Here is a 16063-nt window from a genome sequence, read left to right as displayed (position 1 = left end):
GACCAACTTTGAGACAAAACTTTGTTGGAGTTTTGAAACACATGGGTGTGAGAGTTATGAGACAGATTTAAGGTGTACTGAAACAATCATCCTGAGAAGTTATGAAACATGACATAGTGATGATTGAAACTAAACATGACATAGTGATGATTGAAACTAAACATGACATAGTGATGATTGAAACTAAACATGACATAGTGATGATTCACATCACACATGACATAGTGATGATTCACACCACACATGACATAGTGATGATTCACACCACACATGACATAGTGATGATTCACACCACACATGACATAGTGATGATTCACACCACACAGTAACCAAGTGGACAAAGTAGCCTACTGTCTTCCATGTTCCATCCTGTATGCCAGACCCTGGGCTGCTAATTAGAGCAACCTAAAACAAACTACATCAGCCATCAGTACCATAACCGCAATGTCAAGTGTAAAGTATTCTTGCATTTACAGTCTCTTTGCAGACTTCACATATAAAAAACAACCAGAGTACTAAACAAATATATAACATGTTAGGACTTCACAGGGGCTCTGGATCATCCCTGAGCGCAATCTGTTCTGAGATCTGAGGAATCTACTATGAGGACTATCAGGTGAAATTACAACAATACACAGTGCCTTTATACACTGACTACAGCGCTGTACTACAATTTAAACTGTGTGTGTGTGTGTGTGTGTGTGTGTGTGTGTGTGTGTGTGTGTGTGTGTGTGTGTGTGTGTGTGTGTGTGTGTGTGTGTGTGTGTGTGTGTGTGTGTGTGTGTGTGTGTGTGTGTGTGTTGTGGTGGGTGCAAGTTCTCTTGTGTGGCAGCTCGTGAAACAGGAAACTGAGGAGCTGAGATAAATTAAGCCGAGGGGGAATTCACAGAGCAGGTCTGGACATAGATAAACAGCCTGTGTGTGTGTGTGTGTGTGTGTGTGTGTGTGTGTGTGTGTGTGTGTGTGTGTGTGTGTGTGTGTGTGTGTGTGTGTGTGTGTGTGTGTGTGTGTGTGTGTGTGTGTGTGCGTGTCACATGTCACAGAGACCCTCTATAAGCTCCTCTCCTCTCCACAACTGTCATACTGTTAGCTGACACACACACACCGTTCATGCACATTTGCAGACACACAGTGTAGACCAAACATTTGAGGAAATCCCATGATGGACAAACATTACATTCCGACGTCCTGTCTGATGGGGTGACAGGAAGTGCTGCTTTACATAAGATGGTGCAGAGCAGCCATGTTATTTTATTTATTATCTGCTACGCTGCGTCGTGAAAAATACATGTCACCTCTCCTCTCGCTTACTGTGTAAAGGAAGGTTTACACCCCAGATGAGAGAGAGAGAGAGAGAGAGAGAGAGAGAGAGAGAGAGAGAGAGAGAGAGAGAGAGAGAGAGAGAGAGAGAGAGAGAGAGAGAGAGAGAGAGAGAAAGAGAGAGAGAGAGAGAGAGAGAGAGAGAGAGAGAGAGAGAGAGAGAGAGAGAGAGAGACAGAGAGAGAGAGAGAGAGAGAGAGAGAGGAACAGGGGGAGAGAGATGCTTTCCCATGAAGAAACAGAGGTTGTGTCTAATACAGGACATCAGGACAACATCTCCACGACAACAACAGTAGCCAGTATAGCTTTCCTGGAGAGTAGAAATGTACCATTTACATACAGAGAGAATGGGAGGAAGAGAGAGGTGAAAGAGATGGAGACAGAGAGAAAGAAAGGCACCATGTGTGTAAGGAGGGAAAGAGGGGAAAAAAGAGTATGTGAGAGAAAGGGAATGCATTTCTGCGTGTATGAGAGACAGGTGGGAGACAGAAACGTGTGTGTGAGTGAGAGAAAAACAAGAAACATTCAGTCCTGTCCAATAGGGACTTGGTGGGTGACAGAGACACAGAGAGACATGCAGAGTGAGAGTAACACAGAGAGAGAAACACAGAGAAAATGAAACACAGAGAGACAAACACAGAGAGAGAGAAACAGAGAGAGAGAGACCTGTTGCCACAAGTAAAGGGCAACCAGTGAAGAACAAACACCATTGTGAAGACAACCCATATTAATGTTTATTTATTTTCCATGTTGTACTTTACATATCTGCAAATCGTTACAACGCTGTATATAAACATAATATGACATTTGAAATGTCTTTATTCTTTTGGAACTTCTGTGAGTGTAATGTTTACTGTTAATTTTTGCGGTTTATTATCTACTTCACTTGCTTTGTCAATGTTAACATATGTTTCCCATGCCAATAAAGCCCTTGAATTGAGAGAGAGAGAGCTCTGGTCAGCAGTCAGTCAGCAGTGTCCATGGACGGGGGCCATGATCTACTCAACAACCTCTAACCCCTACTATGACATTATCGCCACGGCACAGGGAGGGGAGGAGAGGGGGAAGGAAGGGTTGTTATTCTGTGAGGAACTCCCAGCCTAACAACACATCTAGCTCAAGGCTACACTGTTAGCTTTCTTATCAGTAACAGCACACTGAGACTTTTCTGTCATTTCAACAGTAAAACACTGTAAAATGCACAGTAAAATACCATACATGTGTTTTACTGTATTAATTATGATGCATTGTGGGAAAATGTTGTGTGCTATAAGAGGCTATATTTGTTTCACTCCGTGAGTGAGAACGCTGTACCCTCATAGAATACCGCAATATACTGTACTTCAGGATTTCTATATACCTTATCCTGGAACTCTACAGTAAAGTACAAGCTAATTGCTGCCAGTAATTTACTGGAATTCAAAATACAATACCATACTGCATTTTGTAGAGAGCCAAAAACCTTGGGTGCACAGACATGTTGTTTCTTGCTCATTAACATATTTTGAGGAGTGCCTTATGAGAGGCTATATTAGTTGTGCCTGATAATGAGAGCACTGTATCAATTTAAGTGATATGTGGTAGTGATTCCTACCAATGAAATGTATATAGGGAACAGATCAAAGTGGTAGCAAGTCACAAACCTTTAACAGATGAGCGGCTAGCCTTGTCCTTTTGATCTGCTCTGCCCGGTAGTATTGACATTTTACAATCCTTTGTTAAGGCTTAAAGTCAAAATGATAGAAAACACCATATATCAGTTGGCATAGTGTAATATATAATTCAATATTCACTATTAGCAATTACTGATTTTATTTGATACAATTTAAGAATAAAGAACTGTATTGCTACGCTGTTATATTTACTACTGCATGCTGTAAATGATGGTGCATCGTGGAGCAATACACTGAGTGTACAAAACATTAGAAAAACCTTCCTTATAATGAGTTGCATTCCCGTTTGCCCTCAGAACAGCCTCAATTAATTGGGGCATAGACTCTCCAAGGCGTTGAAAGCGTTCCACAGGGATGCTGGCCCGTGTTGACTCCAATGCTTCCCACAGTTGTGTCAAGTTGGCTGGTTGCCTTTTGGGTGGTGGACCATTCTTGATACACACGAGAAACGGATGAGCATGAAACACCCAGCAGCATTGCAGTTGTTGACACATTCAAACAGGTGCCTGGAACCTACAAACATACTTTGTTCAAAGGCACTTAAATCATGTCTCAATTGTCTCAAGGCTTAAAAATCCTTCTTTAACCTGTCTCCTCCCCTTCAGCTACTCTGCTTGATGTGGATTTAACACGTGTCTTCAAAAAGGGATCATAGATTTCACCTAGATTCACCTGGTCAGTCTATGTCATGGAAAGAGCATTTAATGGTTGAACATTTACCCATGTACATTTGGTATGTTTTGTTTTGTCATCATAGCCAGTTGGGAAACCTTTCGTTAGGCTTCTAGAAGTGCAATTCATACAAAACACCAAGTAATCATTAATATGCAAATCCCTACAGCCAACATTCTCACTCTAATCCCTTGTAATTAGAGTAAAATGCTGTTTAAATACATTTCTTACAGTTTAAAATGTTCACTTTTATTGCTCCCCTTCATTGCTCTGGCATCTAGTTGATGTGAATATCTCAGTATTATATTGGCACTATCCAGAGATGGTCAGAGATGTATTATAAGATATATATTATAAGATGACATGTGGACACCCTGTCACACACGTTGGTGACAGGTGTAAAAACAAATTGAGCACACATCCGTAACATCTCCATAGATCAACATTGGCAGTAGAATGGCCCGTACTGAAGAGCTCAGTGACTTCAACGTGGCGCCGTCATAGGATGACACCTTTCCAACAAGTCACTTCATCAAATTTCAGCCCTGCCAGAGCTGCCCCAGTCAACCGTAACTGCTGTCATTGTGAAGTGGAAATGTCTAGGAGCAACAATGTCAAATGCTGAACTGCGTAGCATGTAAAAATCCTCTGTGCTTGGATGCAACACTCACTACCGAGTTCCAAACCTCCTCTGGAAGCAACGTCATCACAATAACTTTTCGTCCGAAGCTTCATGAAATGGCTTTCCGATGGCAGAGCAGCCTCACACAAGCCTAACATCACCATGCGCAATGCCAAGTATCGGTTGGACTGGTGTAAAGCCCGCCGCCATTGGAATCTTGAGCAGTGGAAACGCATTCTATTCTATTCTTGTCTATTAATGTTCTGTATTATGTCATGTTTCATGTTTTCTGTGGACCCCAGGAAGAGTAGCAGCTGCTTTTGAAACAGCTAATGGGGATCCTAATAAAATCCCAAATACCAAAAATAGGACCGATAGAAGAGAGAGATTGAGATAGAAGAGACGAGAGATTGAATAGAGAGATTGAGATAGAAGAGACGAGAGATAGAAGAGAGAGATTGAGATAGAAGAGACGAGAGATAGAGATTGAAGAGAGAGATGGAGATTGAAGAGATGAGAGATAGAAGAGAGAGATACAGAATATAGAGCCCTGAAACTCAAATCTGGACCTCGAAGCCAGTTCCATTGCATTGTTTCTTTGTTCCCCTCCCAATCAGGGACTGATTTAGACCTGGGATATCAGGTGGGTGCAATTAATGATCAGGTAGAACAGAAACCAGCAGACTCCGGTACTAGTTGGGTAAGAGTTGAATAACCCTGATATAAAGGTATGAGAGAGAGATAGAAAAGAGAGAGTGAGAAGAGATATAATAGAGTTATATAGAATATAGAAGCAGAAGAAAGAGAGATAGAAGAGAGGGAGAAGAGAGCTGTTGTTTGGGGTTTTCGGCTGGGTTTCTGTATAAGCTCTTTGTGACATCTACTGATGTAAAAAGGCTTTATAAAAGAATGCGTTTGAAATTAGATTGAGAGAGAAAGATTAACAGAATTAGGTGTGAAACCGACAGTCTTAATCTCCATCACTAAGGACTCTATTCAATCTGTATCGATGAAGCATTACAAATTGTGCGATAGAAATGTTCATGTATTTCCAATTGAGCCGACATATGCAGTGTTTACCGTGAATGCAGTCTCCGCTAATGCAGGAACATTGCCTTTAAATTTCAATCACGCTGTAACTCTGAACTTCAGCGATTCATATTGAATAGAGTGTGTCACGATAAGAGCATTTGAAACTGTCATCAGCACACAACATCCATTGCATGTCTTCCTAGTGTAGTTCTTACATAACAGGGGTATTTTCTTCCATCATCTCCTACACCAGCAAGTGGGCAGCAATCTGACATAGATGTCAATCTATCTACAGTGGCTGCTTGGCAATGTGCCCAGTGCTAGCACAGCATCTCGAACATGGAAGAGCTAACTAACTTCTATATGTAGACTGCTAGAGCAAACAGAGTCCTCCTGCATAACACCAGGACACAAGGACACTGGAAACTACAGTACACTGAGCAAAAGACATTGAAAAGACATAGAAAATGTATCTTTGGGTGAAAATATATATTTCAACATCTTGTGCTCACTAATGCCTCTACCGTCTCTTGACATGTAAGAGGAGATACAAGTAAATCACACACAACAACACATAGTACAAAACACATCACATGCAATGCATGTAAACAAAGATCCACACACGCCCCCTCCTCTCTCCCAAGACCAATACAAAGGTAGATTTGATTTCCTCACCTTAGCTAGCAGCTAGTGTAGCCTCACTGGACCAAGGATATTAGCATCCCTGTGTCATCCTTACCATGCCTTATGACATCCCCATAGCATGGCTATGTCAGTGGAGTCCTTCAGACAGACAGTGCAGTACTAGAGAGCAGGATGAGATGTGATCCTATCCTCTCTGTGTTGCTGCTGTTGAGCGCAACACACACTGACCGCTGCATATGTCTAATGGCGCCCGAGCCCGCCCTCCCTAGCTCCCTTTTTCTTCCTCCCTTTCTCACTCTCTCTCTCCCCCTCCCTCCCTCATTCTCTATCGTTCTCTCGTGCGGACAACAAGGACGAGGCTGTGAGGGGAGAGGAGGGGAGGGGTGAAGAGGGGAGGAGAGGAGTAGCGGAGGGGTGGGGAGAGGAGAGAGGCACCAGCAGGGAGAGGAGGGGTGTAGTATTGAGCAGGAGAGAGGTACCAGCAGGGAGAGGAGGGGTGTAGTATTGAGCAGGAGAGAGGTACCAGCAGGGAGAGGAGAGGTGTAGTATTGAGCAGGAGAGAGGTACCAGCAGGGAGAGGAGGGGTGTAGTATTGAGCAGGAGAGAGGTACCAGCAGGGAGAGGAGGGGTGTAGTATTGAGCAGGAGAGAGGTACCAGCAGGGAGAGGAGAGGTGTAGTATTGAGCAGGAGAGAGGTACCAGCAGGGAGAGGAGAGGTGTAGTATTGAGCAGGAGAGAGGTACCAGCAGGGAGAGGAGGGGTGTGCAGGTTAGATCTGTAGCGGTACAAACACCATCATTGCATCACAGCTCACTTCTCATTCTCTTTTGTCTGTCTAGACTGAAAGGGAGGGAAGAGAGGAGAGAAGGGGAACCCCAACCTCAGCATCCTCATCCATCCAACATGACAATGCAGAATACTTACTGAACATAGTAAACCACATTGACATTCCCTGCCCTGCACAACTAGTCTCCTCCATCCTGCATTTAGAAACCTAAAATAGCCAGTGGGAGACTGTTTTTATTTCTAAAACTCTGAGGAACAGAAGAGAAGAAGTAGGAAACAGGTGGGACTGACTGGAGCAGATTGCTAGGTTTCCATGGAAACAGCCTGTATTGGGGAGAGCAGGGGGCACGAGGAGGACAGAGGGAGGATGCTGTGTAGTGGGTACTGTAGGGTAGGGTACCACCACAGGGACTAGAGCTGGCTCCAACACTACTGACCAATTACTACTGCATTGGAACAGGTTCATACACTAACCAGGAGAAGAATAATAAAATAGGGTCGTTATAATGCTATCCAAAATATAGATGAAACGTTTGGTGCTGTAGTAGCCCAGGAGTAATGAAACATGACTTTTAAAAAATGACCAGAAGTCTCAAACTGAGTCAATTATTTTAACTCAATTTTTTCAGAAAGAATGCTTTGCAATACATTTAAAACAATTAACTCACTTCTATGCAATACATGTCAAATAAACAACGTTGGCTGTGCTGGCTGTCTCCTTCAGGTCAATAATTACACATAAGCTCGTGGAGGGAAAGCAAACACAAAGGGATCAACTGGAGTACACCCAACGATGAGGTAACATCATCCAAGTTAATCATTAACTTCCCAATAACGTCATCTACAGACCTCATATAGGATGGGAATCTGTGGAACACACACAGCATTTTGGCCAGTGTTACCTAGTGTTAATTTGTCAGTGTAACATTTATAGTGTTGTTTGAGGTGTTACAATAACACTGTCAGTTTACAATGAAAGAGTATAATTGTAATAATAACATTCTCCTACAGCAGGAACAAATTAAACAATGTTTCTCTGTCACTAACAACTACAGTAATTGGTGGTAATGCAACAATCCACTCGAAAAGGCAAGGCACATGGAGAAATTATATTGAATGTTGGGCCTCCTGAGTGGCGCAGTGGTCTAAGGCACTGCATCGCAGTTGCTAGCTGTGCCACTAGAGATCCTGGTTTGAGTCCAGGCTCTGTCACAGCTGACTGGGAGACCCATGGGGCAGTGCACCATTGGCCCGGCGTCGTTGGAGTTAAGAGAGGGTTTGGCTGGCAGGGATGTCCATGTCCCGTCGCACTCTGGCGACTCCTGTGGCAGGTCGGGTGCATGCATTCTGACGTGATCGCCAGGTGTACGGTGTTTCCTCCAACACTGTGGAGAACACTGTGGCTGGTTAAGTGGGCATTAGTTCAAGAAGAAGTGCGGCTGGGTTAGGTCGTGTTTTCGGGGGGACGCGTGGCTCTTGACCTTCGCCTCTCCTGAGTCTGTATGGGAGTTGCAGCGATGGGACAAGACTGTAACTACCAATTGGACACCATTAAAAAGGGGTAAACATTTGTTTTAAAAGAACTCTAAAATTCACTTGGCAAGGCACACTGAGAAATTATATTGAATGTGTGGCTTGTTGGGGAGGGGGGTGTAGCTTTCAATTAGTTATTTTTTTCCAGCCGTGAGTGGAAGTGTGATCTAGGCCTTCATTACTCATGTATTAGTGTAGAAAAATACTCCCCAAGTGTAAACACAATATCTAAATAGAACTGGTTTGAATGGAAATATCTGTTCTATCAATGTAATGGGCTATCCCCAGGCAGAAGATGACAGTGCCCTCTGAATACTTTGATGAACAGGGCAGGATCATCCTGCCATAACACAGAGGTAGCCTACTTTAGCTGATCATCTCCTCTCTATGATCAATAGGCCTACATAACAAAAACAAATAGCAGTAGCCTATAATGTTTTATAACCTTATGTTATTGTAAAATAATAACATGATCATAATAATAACGGTAGGCTAATATTGGATGGAAAACAAACCAATTACAATCTATTTGTAGTTTTGTGTCGTTCTGGCCTGGTGCCAATAATCTGTCCCCCAGTCTCAGCATAGAGATGGGGGCGAGAATAGAGCAGCACACCACAATAAACCCAATGGAGACGACAATAAAGATGGAATAGATATGATCGTGACAAAATGTTTAGTTGTATTTTTTTACCTCACAAAAATGTGAATGGTTTGATAATGACAATGAAATTATACACGCGGTGCGTCAATGGAGAATGATACAGTGCGGTGCGGTAGACTCTTCTATTGTGAATTTGTGACGTGTGGATATGTGCACGCAAAAACAACCACCGCATCCATTCATCGTGCACATGATTAACGACACCAAAACAAAAACAGAAAAATAACTGCATTCCACCAATCATAAAATGCAGAGAGAAAATGCGAAGAGAAGCGGTAAGCTATTTGTCCAAATAAAGCAGAAATGAACCCAGGTTTGAAATGTTCCATTATTCGGGGTTGCGCACTGGCGGATTAACTGCAGCAGCGCGCTATTGTGGCTAGCCAACTAACAACCCCCTGCTAACGTAATATTTCGCAGGAATTATAGTGTAGGAATTTTTTGACAGATAGCTGACTGATCACACACTACACAACAGGAGGGGTCCACAAACATAGACACTCACCTCTGTCTCCTCGGTTTGGTGATTTGTGATCAGCTAACCTCCATGTGTAAAGGAACAGTGTGCCATGTCAGCCCTCTTCAAAGCGCTTTAACTTTGGTCACTGTTTACTTGTCATGGGTCGAGGGCAATGGAATAATGTGCGACAGCTGAGCCTTTACGGTCCCAGTGCAAAGTTGACAGCGCTAGAATAGAACAGAGCGAAAAACATTAAAGCACAATAATAAATGGTTTCGCATATGGGGCATGCAGTGTGACCGCAATTGTAGATAGACAGTCTCCATTTACTAGGCATTAACGTCCCGGGAGAACAGAAGGTGAGCTATAGCACTAAAATGAACTAAGGATGAGGTCATGGTTCAGAGGGGAGAGAGAGAAAAATCCAAGTTGACGTCACCTTCAACCAATCCGAGCCTGTGGCTCAGGGGTTAGTTGACGTCAGCCTTTTGAGCCATGGATTAAAGGGACACTCTGGTTGTTAAAGGAGACGTGCGGCGCGCGGGCTGCCGGGAGATCACACACAGGGATGGTATGGTTCACGCACCTTTGTTGAGGCAGGAAAAAACGATTTTGTCCAACCATTATTAAATGTTGCTGGATGGGTGTGCGGAGTCCTGGGATATGCGGCAGGTAGCCTAGAGGGTAATGCGTTGGGCCAGTAACCGAAAAGTTGCTGGATCGAGTTGACAACGTAAAAATCTGTTGTTCTGCCTCTGAACAAGGCAGTTAACCCACTATTCCCCGGTTGGCCGTCATTGTAAATAAGCATTTGTTCATAACTGATCTACCAGTTAAATAAAGGTAAACAAATATGTATGCCCTCCTTGGCTATAAGAGCATGAAATTAATTAAATATCAAATAATTAAATAACCAATGTAAAGAACGTTTTATTTCATGACTTTACCATGAATAAAACGAAGACACATTTTATGAGAATGTCAAGCGGGACCAAATTGGATATATAAGAAAAATGAGAGCGAGCCAAGACAGGGGCTAACTCTAATATGGAAACAATGCAGTGAATGAAAATAAAGAATAGCCAGTTAATGGTGCACTATGCAGAAATCACGCTGCCTTTTCCTGGTTGCTAAAATTCGAATAATTCGCCTAATTTCAGTTTATGTGACAAAATACCTAAGTATAGTGTACATAATCATTGTACCATCTACATATATTTTCCATAAGCAAAAATATTGTGTACTCAGTTGTTTGAAGCTGGTGTACAAAACTGAAACTAAAATAATGCAAAAACGAAACGTAAGCATGGGAAGCATAGAAATAATACACATAGAACAGCTATGCAGCTTCTTAGACTTGCTTTCAATGAGAATTACATATCTATAACTAACAGTTCTATGTGAATTTGGTTCAGGTCGCCCAACAACAAAAAGAAAATCAACAAAAGAGGAAAAATAAACATTCACCACTTCCAACAGAACAAAAACATATTGTAGCGATCATCACTATATAAACCACATTACAGTTCCCTCCATGTAGGATCATCCTATTGGGTGATATGTAGGGTGTTTGCCTTTCACACCAGCGACTCTGGTTCGCTTCCCTGGCCTTTTGTTAGCGACAATATATTACATTGTAATTGCACTGTTACTATAGGCCTATTCATGAAATATAGTAGCAACATCAACACTATACCAAAGTGCATTAGATCCATATAAATATATTCATATTATTGTAGTGGTGGTCAATGCTCATTGTGAGATTTACACGTATTTTTTTCTCATAAAACAGGACGTTCTTTATGTGTTGTTTTCATTGCTCAATATAGCACTGTATTACGTTGTATAAACTGACATCTAGTGGTCATAGTTGTCTACTTCAACTGGCAACTGCTGCAGCAGGGATACTCAAGTCTCAGCCTCTGTGGAGTGTTGCCTCATGGTGCTTTTTCCATCTAGACTTACCCCCACACCAGGGTATCGCCAGTGATTTATGTTAATGTTAGCTCTAGCGTTATTGTGTTTCCATCAGGAGTGTGACACTGAAGACCTGTTTGCAAGCAGAATCTACAACTTCTGCATCATTCAAGACTGTTGCTTTGTGAAGTGCTAAAGTTCACAGTTAGCCATTGTCATGTAAATGCAGCACTGAAAAGTACCCAGGGCCTTGCCTTGGCTCCAGGTCCACTGGACCCATGGCCCAGTGAGACACGGGTGCCAGGCTACATAGATAGAAACAGAGAAGTCTGAGCATGTTGGGTAAAGGACTGGGGTAAATCCTCCATGGAAATGTGCCATTACTGAAGTAATACTATGATAAAGGCCTTCACATAAATGTGTTATTTTTAAAACTTGTTTTAACTTTACTATTTAGAGTCAGACAAAAAATTCTTAGAGAAATGACAACACAGATTCATGAAAATCCACTTTTATTTGGATGCAAAAACTCACAACTTAAAGCAATACTGCAGTAGCAGAGGAGAGGAGTAGGTTGTTTGCTGGTTGGTTCGAGTATGTCTGATATTTCCCCAGTGAGCAGAACTGGTCGAAAACTGTCTTTACATTTATTTTCAACCAAAAGGACACCTTTCAACATATTTTCATCCCCAAAAATGTGTTTGTAATATATTTTCAACCAAAAATATGTATTTTCAGCATCTTTTCAACCCAAAAGATGTACTTTCAACATCTTCATCCAAAGAGACATATTTTCCACGTCTATTCAACCGATTTTGCTCACTGGGTTGGCTATTTCAATTTGACCTATCTTCTTTTACATCACGGGAATGAGACCCGGTCAGCACAGAAAACAAGCACTCAAAGTGTAGTTGTTGGATCAATTGCAATAAGTGTTTATCAAGAAAGAATTTCACAGTTTAATTTCCAGCTTCTCCAAGTTTCAGCTATTTTCCATCTTCAAAACTCAACATTTTGTCAGTTTCAAAGCAGAGGATGAAATACTAGTGCTGACTTCTTGAGATGCCTTTCAAACCAAAACAAGGAGATTGTCTCCTGGTGATGTTCGCTGTAATTGACCTGTTGTATTCAATCAAGATGAAAGTTGTCCGAGATTTCTTACATACAACTCTTAATCATTGTTTTAGCTGCCATACACATAGCTCATATTATTTCTCATGTTGTTGTAAAGCCAGTCTGGCCAAGAGTCACAGGCCCCAATTCAATCAGTTACACACCAAGAGAAACCACACTGTAGGTCAGAATAGTAAGTATCGGAGGTGTTAACCACATCTAAACCCTGGCTGCGAGCTGTTCGTCTCATGGACATTGGCATGGAAGAGAAACCACACTCCACAAATGTCCTAACTACAGCGTGAACATTTAGAGTGAAACCACACTCCACAAATGTCCTAACTACAGCGTGAACATTTAGAGTGAAACCACACTCCACAAATGTCCTAACTACAGTGTGAACATTTAGAGTGAAACCACACTCCACAAATGTCCTAACTACAGCGTGAACATTTAGAGTGAAACCACACTCCACAAATGTCCTAACTACAGCGTGAACATTTAGAGTGAAACCACACTCCACAAATGTCCTAACTACAGCGTGAACATTTAGAGTGAAACCACACTCCACAAATGTCCTAACTACAGCGTGAACATTTAGAGTGAAACCACACTCCACAAATGTCCTAACTACAGCGTGAACATTTAGAGTGAAACCACACTCCACAAATGTCCTAACTACAGCGTGAACATTTAGAGTGAAACCACACTCCACAAATGTCCTAACTACAGCGTGAACATTTAGAGTGAAACCACACTCCACAAATGTCCTAACTACAGCGTGAACATTTAGAGTGAAACCACACTCCACAAATGTCCTAACTACAGCGTGAACATTTAGAGTGAAACCACACTCCACAAATGTCCTAACTACAGCGTGAACATTTAGAGTGAAACCACACTCCACAAATGTCCTAACTACAGCGTGAACATTTAGAGTGAAACCACACTCCACAAATGTCCTAACTACAGCGTGAACATTTAGAGTGAAACCACACTCCACAAATGTCCTAACTACAGCGTGAACATTTAGAGTGAAACCACACTCCACAAATGTCCTAACTACAGCGTGAACATTTAGAGTGAAACCACACTCCACAAATGTCCTAACTACAGCGTGAACATTTAGAGTGAAACCACACTCCACAAATGTCCTAACTACAGCGTGAACATTTAGAGTGAAACCACACTCCACAAATGTCCTAACTACAGCGTGAACATTTAGAGTGAAACCACACTCCACAAATGTCCTAACATTTAGAGTGAAACCACACTCCACAAATGTCCTAACTACAGCGTGAACATTTAGAGTGAAACCACACTCCACAAATGTCCTAACTACAGCGTGAACATTTAGAGTGAAACCACACTCCACAAATGTCCTAACTACAGCGTGAACATTTAGAGTGAAACCACACTCCACAAATGTCCTAACTACAGCGTGAACATTTAGAGTGAAACCACACTCCACAAATGTCCTAACTACAGCGTGAACATTTAGAGTGAAACCACACTCCACAAATGTCCTAACTACAGCGTGAACATTTAGAGTGAAACCACAGTGTGATTTTCCTTATGTCATTAAATTGAATATGGGGAATGTTTAAGGACTCTGTGAAAACAAGATAAAATCTTGGACACGTAAAGCAAAGCATATTAAAGCAAAGCCTAGAGGCATCAAAGTAATACTGTAGACAAAACATCATCAGTGTTTGTTGTTGTTGTAAGGTAACTTAGTTAGTTGTCACATTTTTTTATTTTTTATCTGTCAAATCTTGCAATATAAACCAATGGTTTGACCACAGTATGAGCTACATTCCATTGTGGTGTAAATGGTAATATACACAAGGCATCTACTCGAAAGGATTGTATCAAAATGTTCTAAAAATATCTCTGGTTGGTTTCACAAAAGCAAACTGTATCAAAAGCATTGCAACATAATAGGAGAACGCTTACACAACGGAAAGCTGGACAACCAATCACTTCGCTTTGATTGTGGACTTACGAGAGTCCCATACAGCACATGCAATCCATTTAAGTCAACACAGTCAAAACACGATACAGAAAAGAACATTTACAGTTGAACATCAGAGACACAACCATAGTTGGTATATTGTGCTTCATACGGATTAGGCTTGGCCTATCTATACAACAATCATGGGCAGCTAACGTCACGCATGTGTTTAGGCTACTGTTGAGAGAAGATGTGTCACCATCCCAACACCACTGAGGGAGCACTGATGGGATGGGTTAGGGGGGGTCAGGTTTTCCCAGCATGCATCCTTTAGTGAGAGGGGAAATAACAACTAAGAAAGAAAGCAAAACCATCAAATAGAGTTAAGATAAACTCCAGTTTGAAGTGTTGTTTCTTCTCGCAACCTTTACATTTGTCCTTTTCTGCTCCTATCTGATTTACTCATATCCTGGTCCCAGACCTGTTTGTGCTTTTTCTGACTCCATTGTTATGATAAAGGCATGACAATACCATACGAGGTTGTCACCGAGCCGATGCAGACTGGCACCCAGGTTATGTTACACCTTTAAAAAAAAGAACAGGGGCAAGTTTTGCTACTCCTCTATCTCTGGATTCTTCCACTATGTGACGGTCCTAACAGCTCATGTGTGAACCTAGGAGATGAGACATGCACACGCCCCCTCAGTCTCGGTGGTCACATGATGCCTCTGTGTGAGGTCATGATGATGACGGACTGACTGCACATACACATGACACTGTAATACTGTAGGGACTGCACACAATGCCTAGTTACCTAATGGTTACATTCCTTTATGGTACATGGCTCAGTCAATGGTAATGAGCACGGAGTACCGTGCAACCTGAAGATGAGGTGACTGCACCAGGAGTTTGAAAGGCCTGCTGTACTGTTTTAACGTAAAGAGACCCAGTGAGCATGTCTTTTCATCCTGCTCACAGGGGATAGTTTGGTATGATTACGTTTCAGACGAACATGTGACCCCTCACTGTGTTTAACATCACTGTTTTAATATAGGCTGAACATTTTCTGATCTGGAGGAATCTGAATAATCCAAAGTTAACTGGCACCTGATAGGGTGTACCGGATAAGATATCCTGGATAGACCTCTGGCAAGTGTGAAAACAAATGTTTGAGTTAGAAGTGACAGAACGTTTCATCATCACTCCTTTTAGAGCATCGTCCGCAAAGCAAATCAGTAAAATAGTTTTAATTCATAGCAGTTGTTTTATTTAAAATAATTTCTGGTAGCATAATGAAACCTTAGCAGTTTCCGTCTTGCCTTATAAGCAAAGTTCTCAAATCAAGATTGGGCTTTACGTATGTGGGCCTCTGAAATGGAAGGGGGCAGGATGTTGTTGTGTCTGTGCGTTAAAGGGTGACATTAAAATGGAGGTACAGGTGTCGTGCTCTACTCCTCTGCAGTGTGGGACAGCTGCTTCTCGTACAGGCTGAGGACGTGGTGCACAAACTGGTACTGCTCACCCGTCTGGATCATCCCGCCTCTGTCGCACACACACACACACACACACACACACACACACACACACACACACACACACACACACACACACACACACACACACACACACACACACACACACACACACACACACACACACGTTAGGAAAGAGA

The 16063-nt window shown here is 42.1% G+C and overlaps 1 protein-coding gene across 4 annotated transcripts in view; it reads right to left on the bottom strand.

Annotated features, from left to right (window-relative positions):
• Positions 1-13695: 13695 nt before the first annotated feature.
• LOC118358784 (tyrosine-protein phosphatase non-receptor type 5-like) overlaps positions 13696-16063 on the bottom strand; it is a 32540-nt gene continuing 30172 nt past the window's right edge. For all 4 annotated transcript variants that reach the window (XM_052480690.1, XM_052480693.1, XM_052480692.1 and 1 more), the window contains exon 14: positions 13696-15933. In XM_052480690.1, coding sequence (XP_052336650.1) covers positions 15840-15933 — 94 coding nt within the window. In that variant the 3' untranslated portion in view covers positions 13696-15839. The remainder of the gene's footprint in view (positions 15934-16063) is intronic.

Source organism: Oncorhynchus keta, chromosome 26 (assembly GCF_023373465.1).
Source record: "Oncorhynchus keta strain PuntledgeMale-10-30-2019 chromosome 26, Oket_V2, whole genome shotgun sequence".
NCBI classification, from domain to species: Eukaryota; Metazoa; Chordata; class Actinopteri; order Salmoniformes; family Salmonidae; genus Oncorhynchus; species Oncorhynchus keta.
The sequence above is the reverse complement of the archived record's forward strand: the minus strand, read 5'-3'. Positions and strand labels throughout refer to the sequence as shown.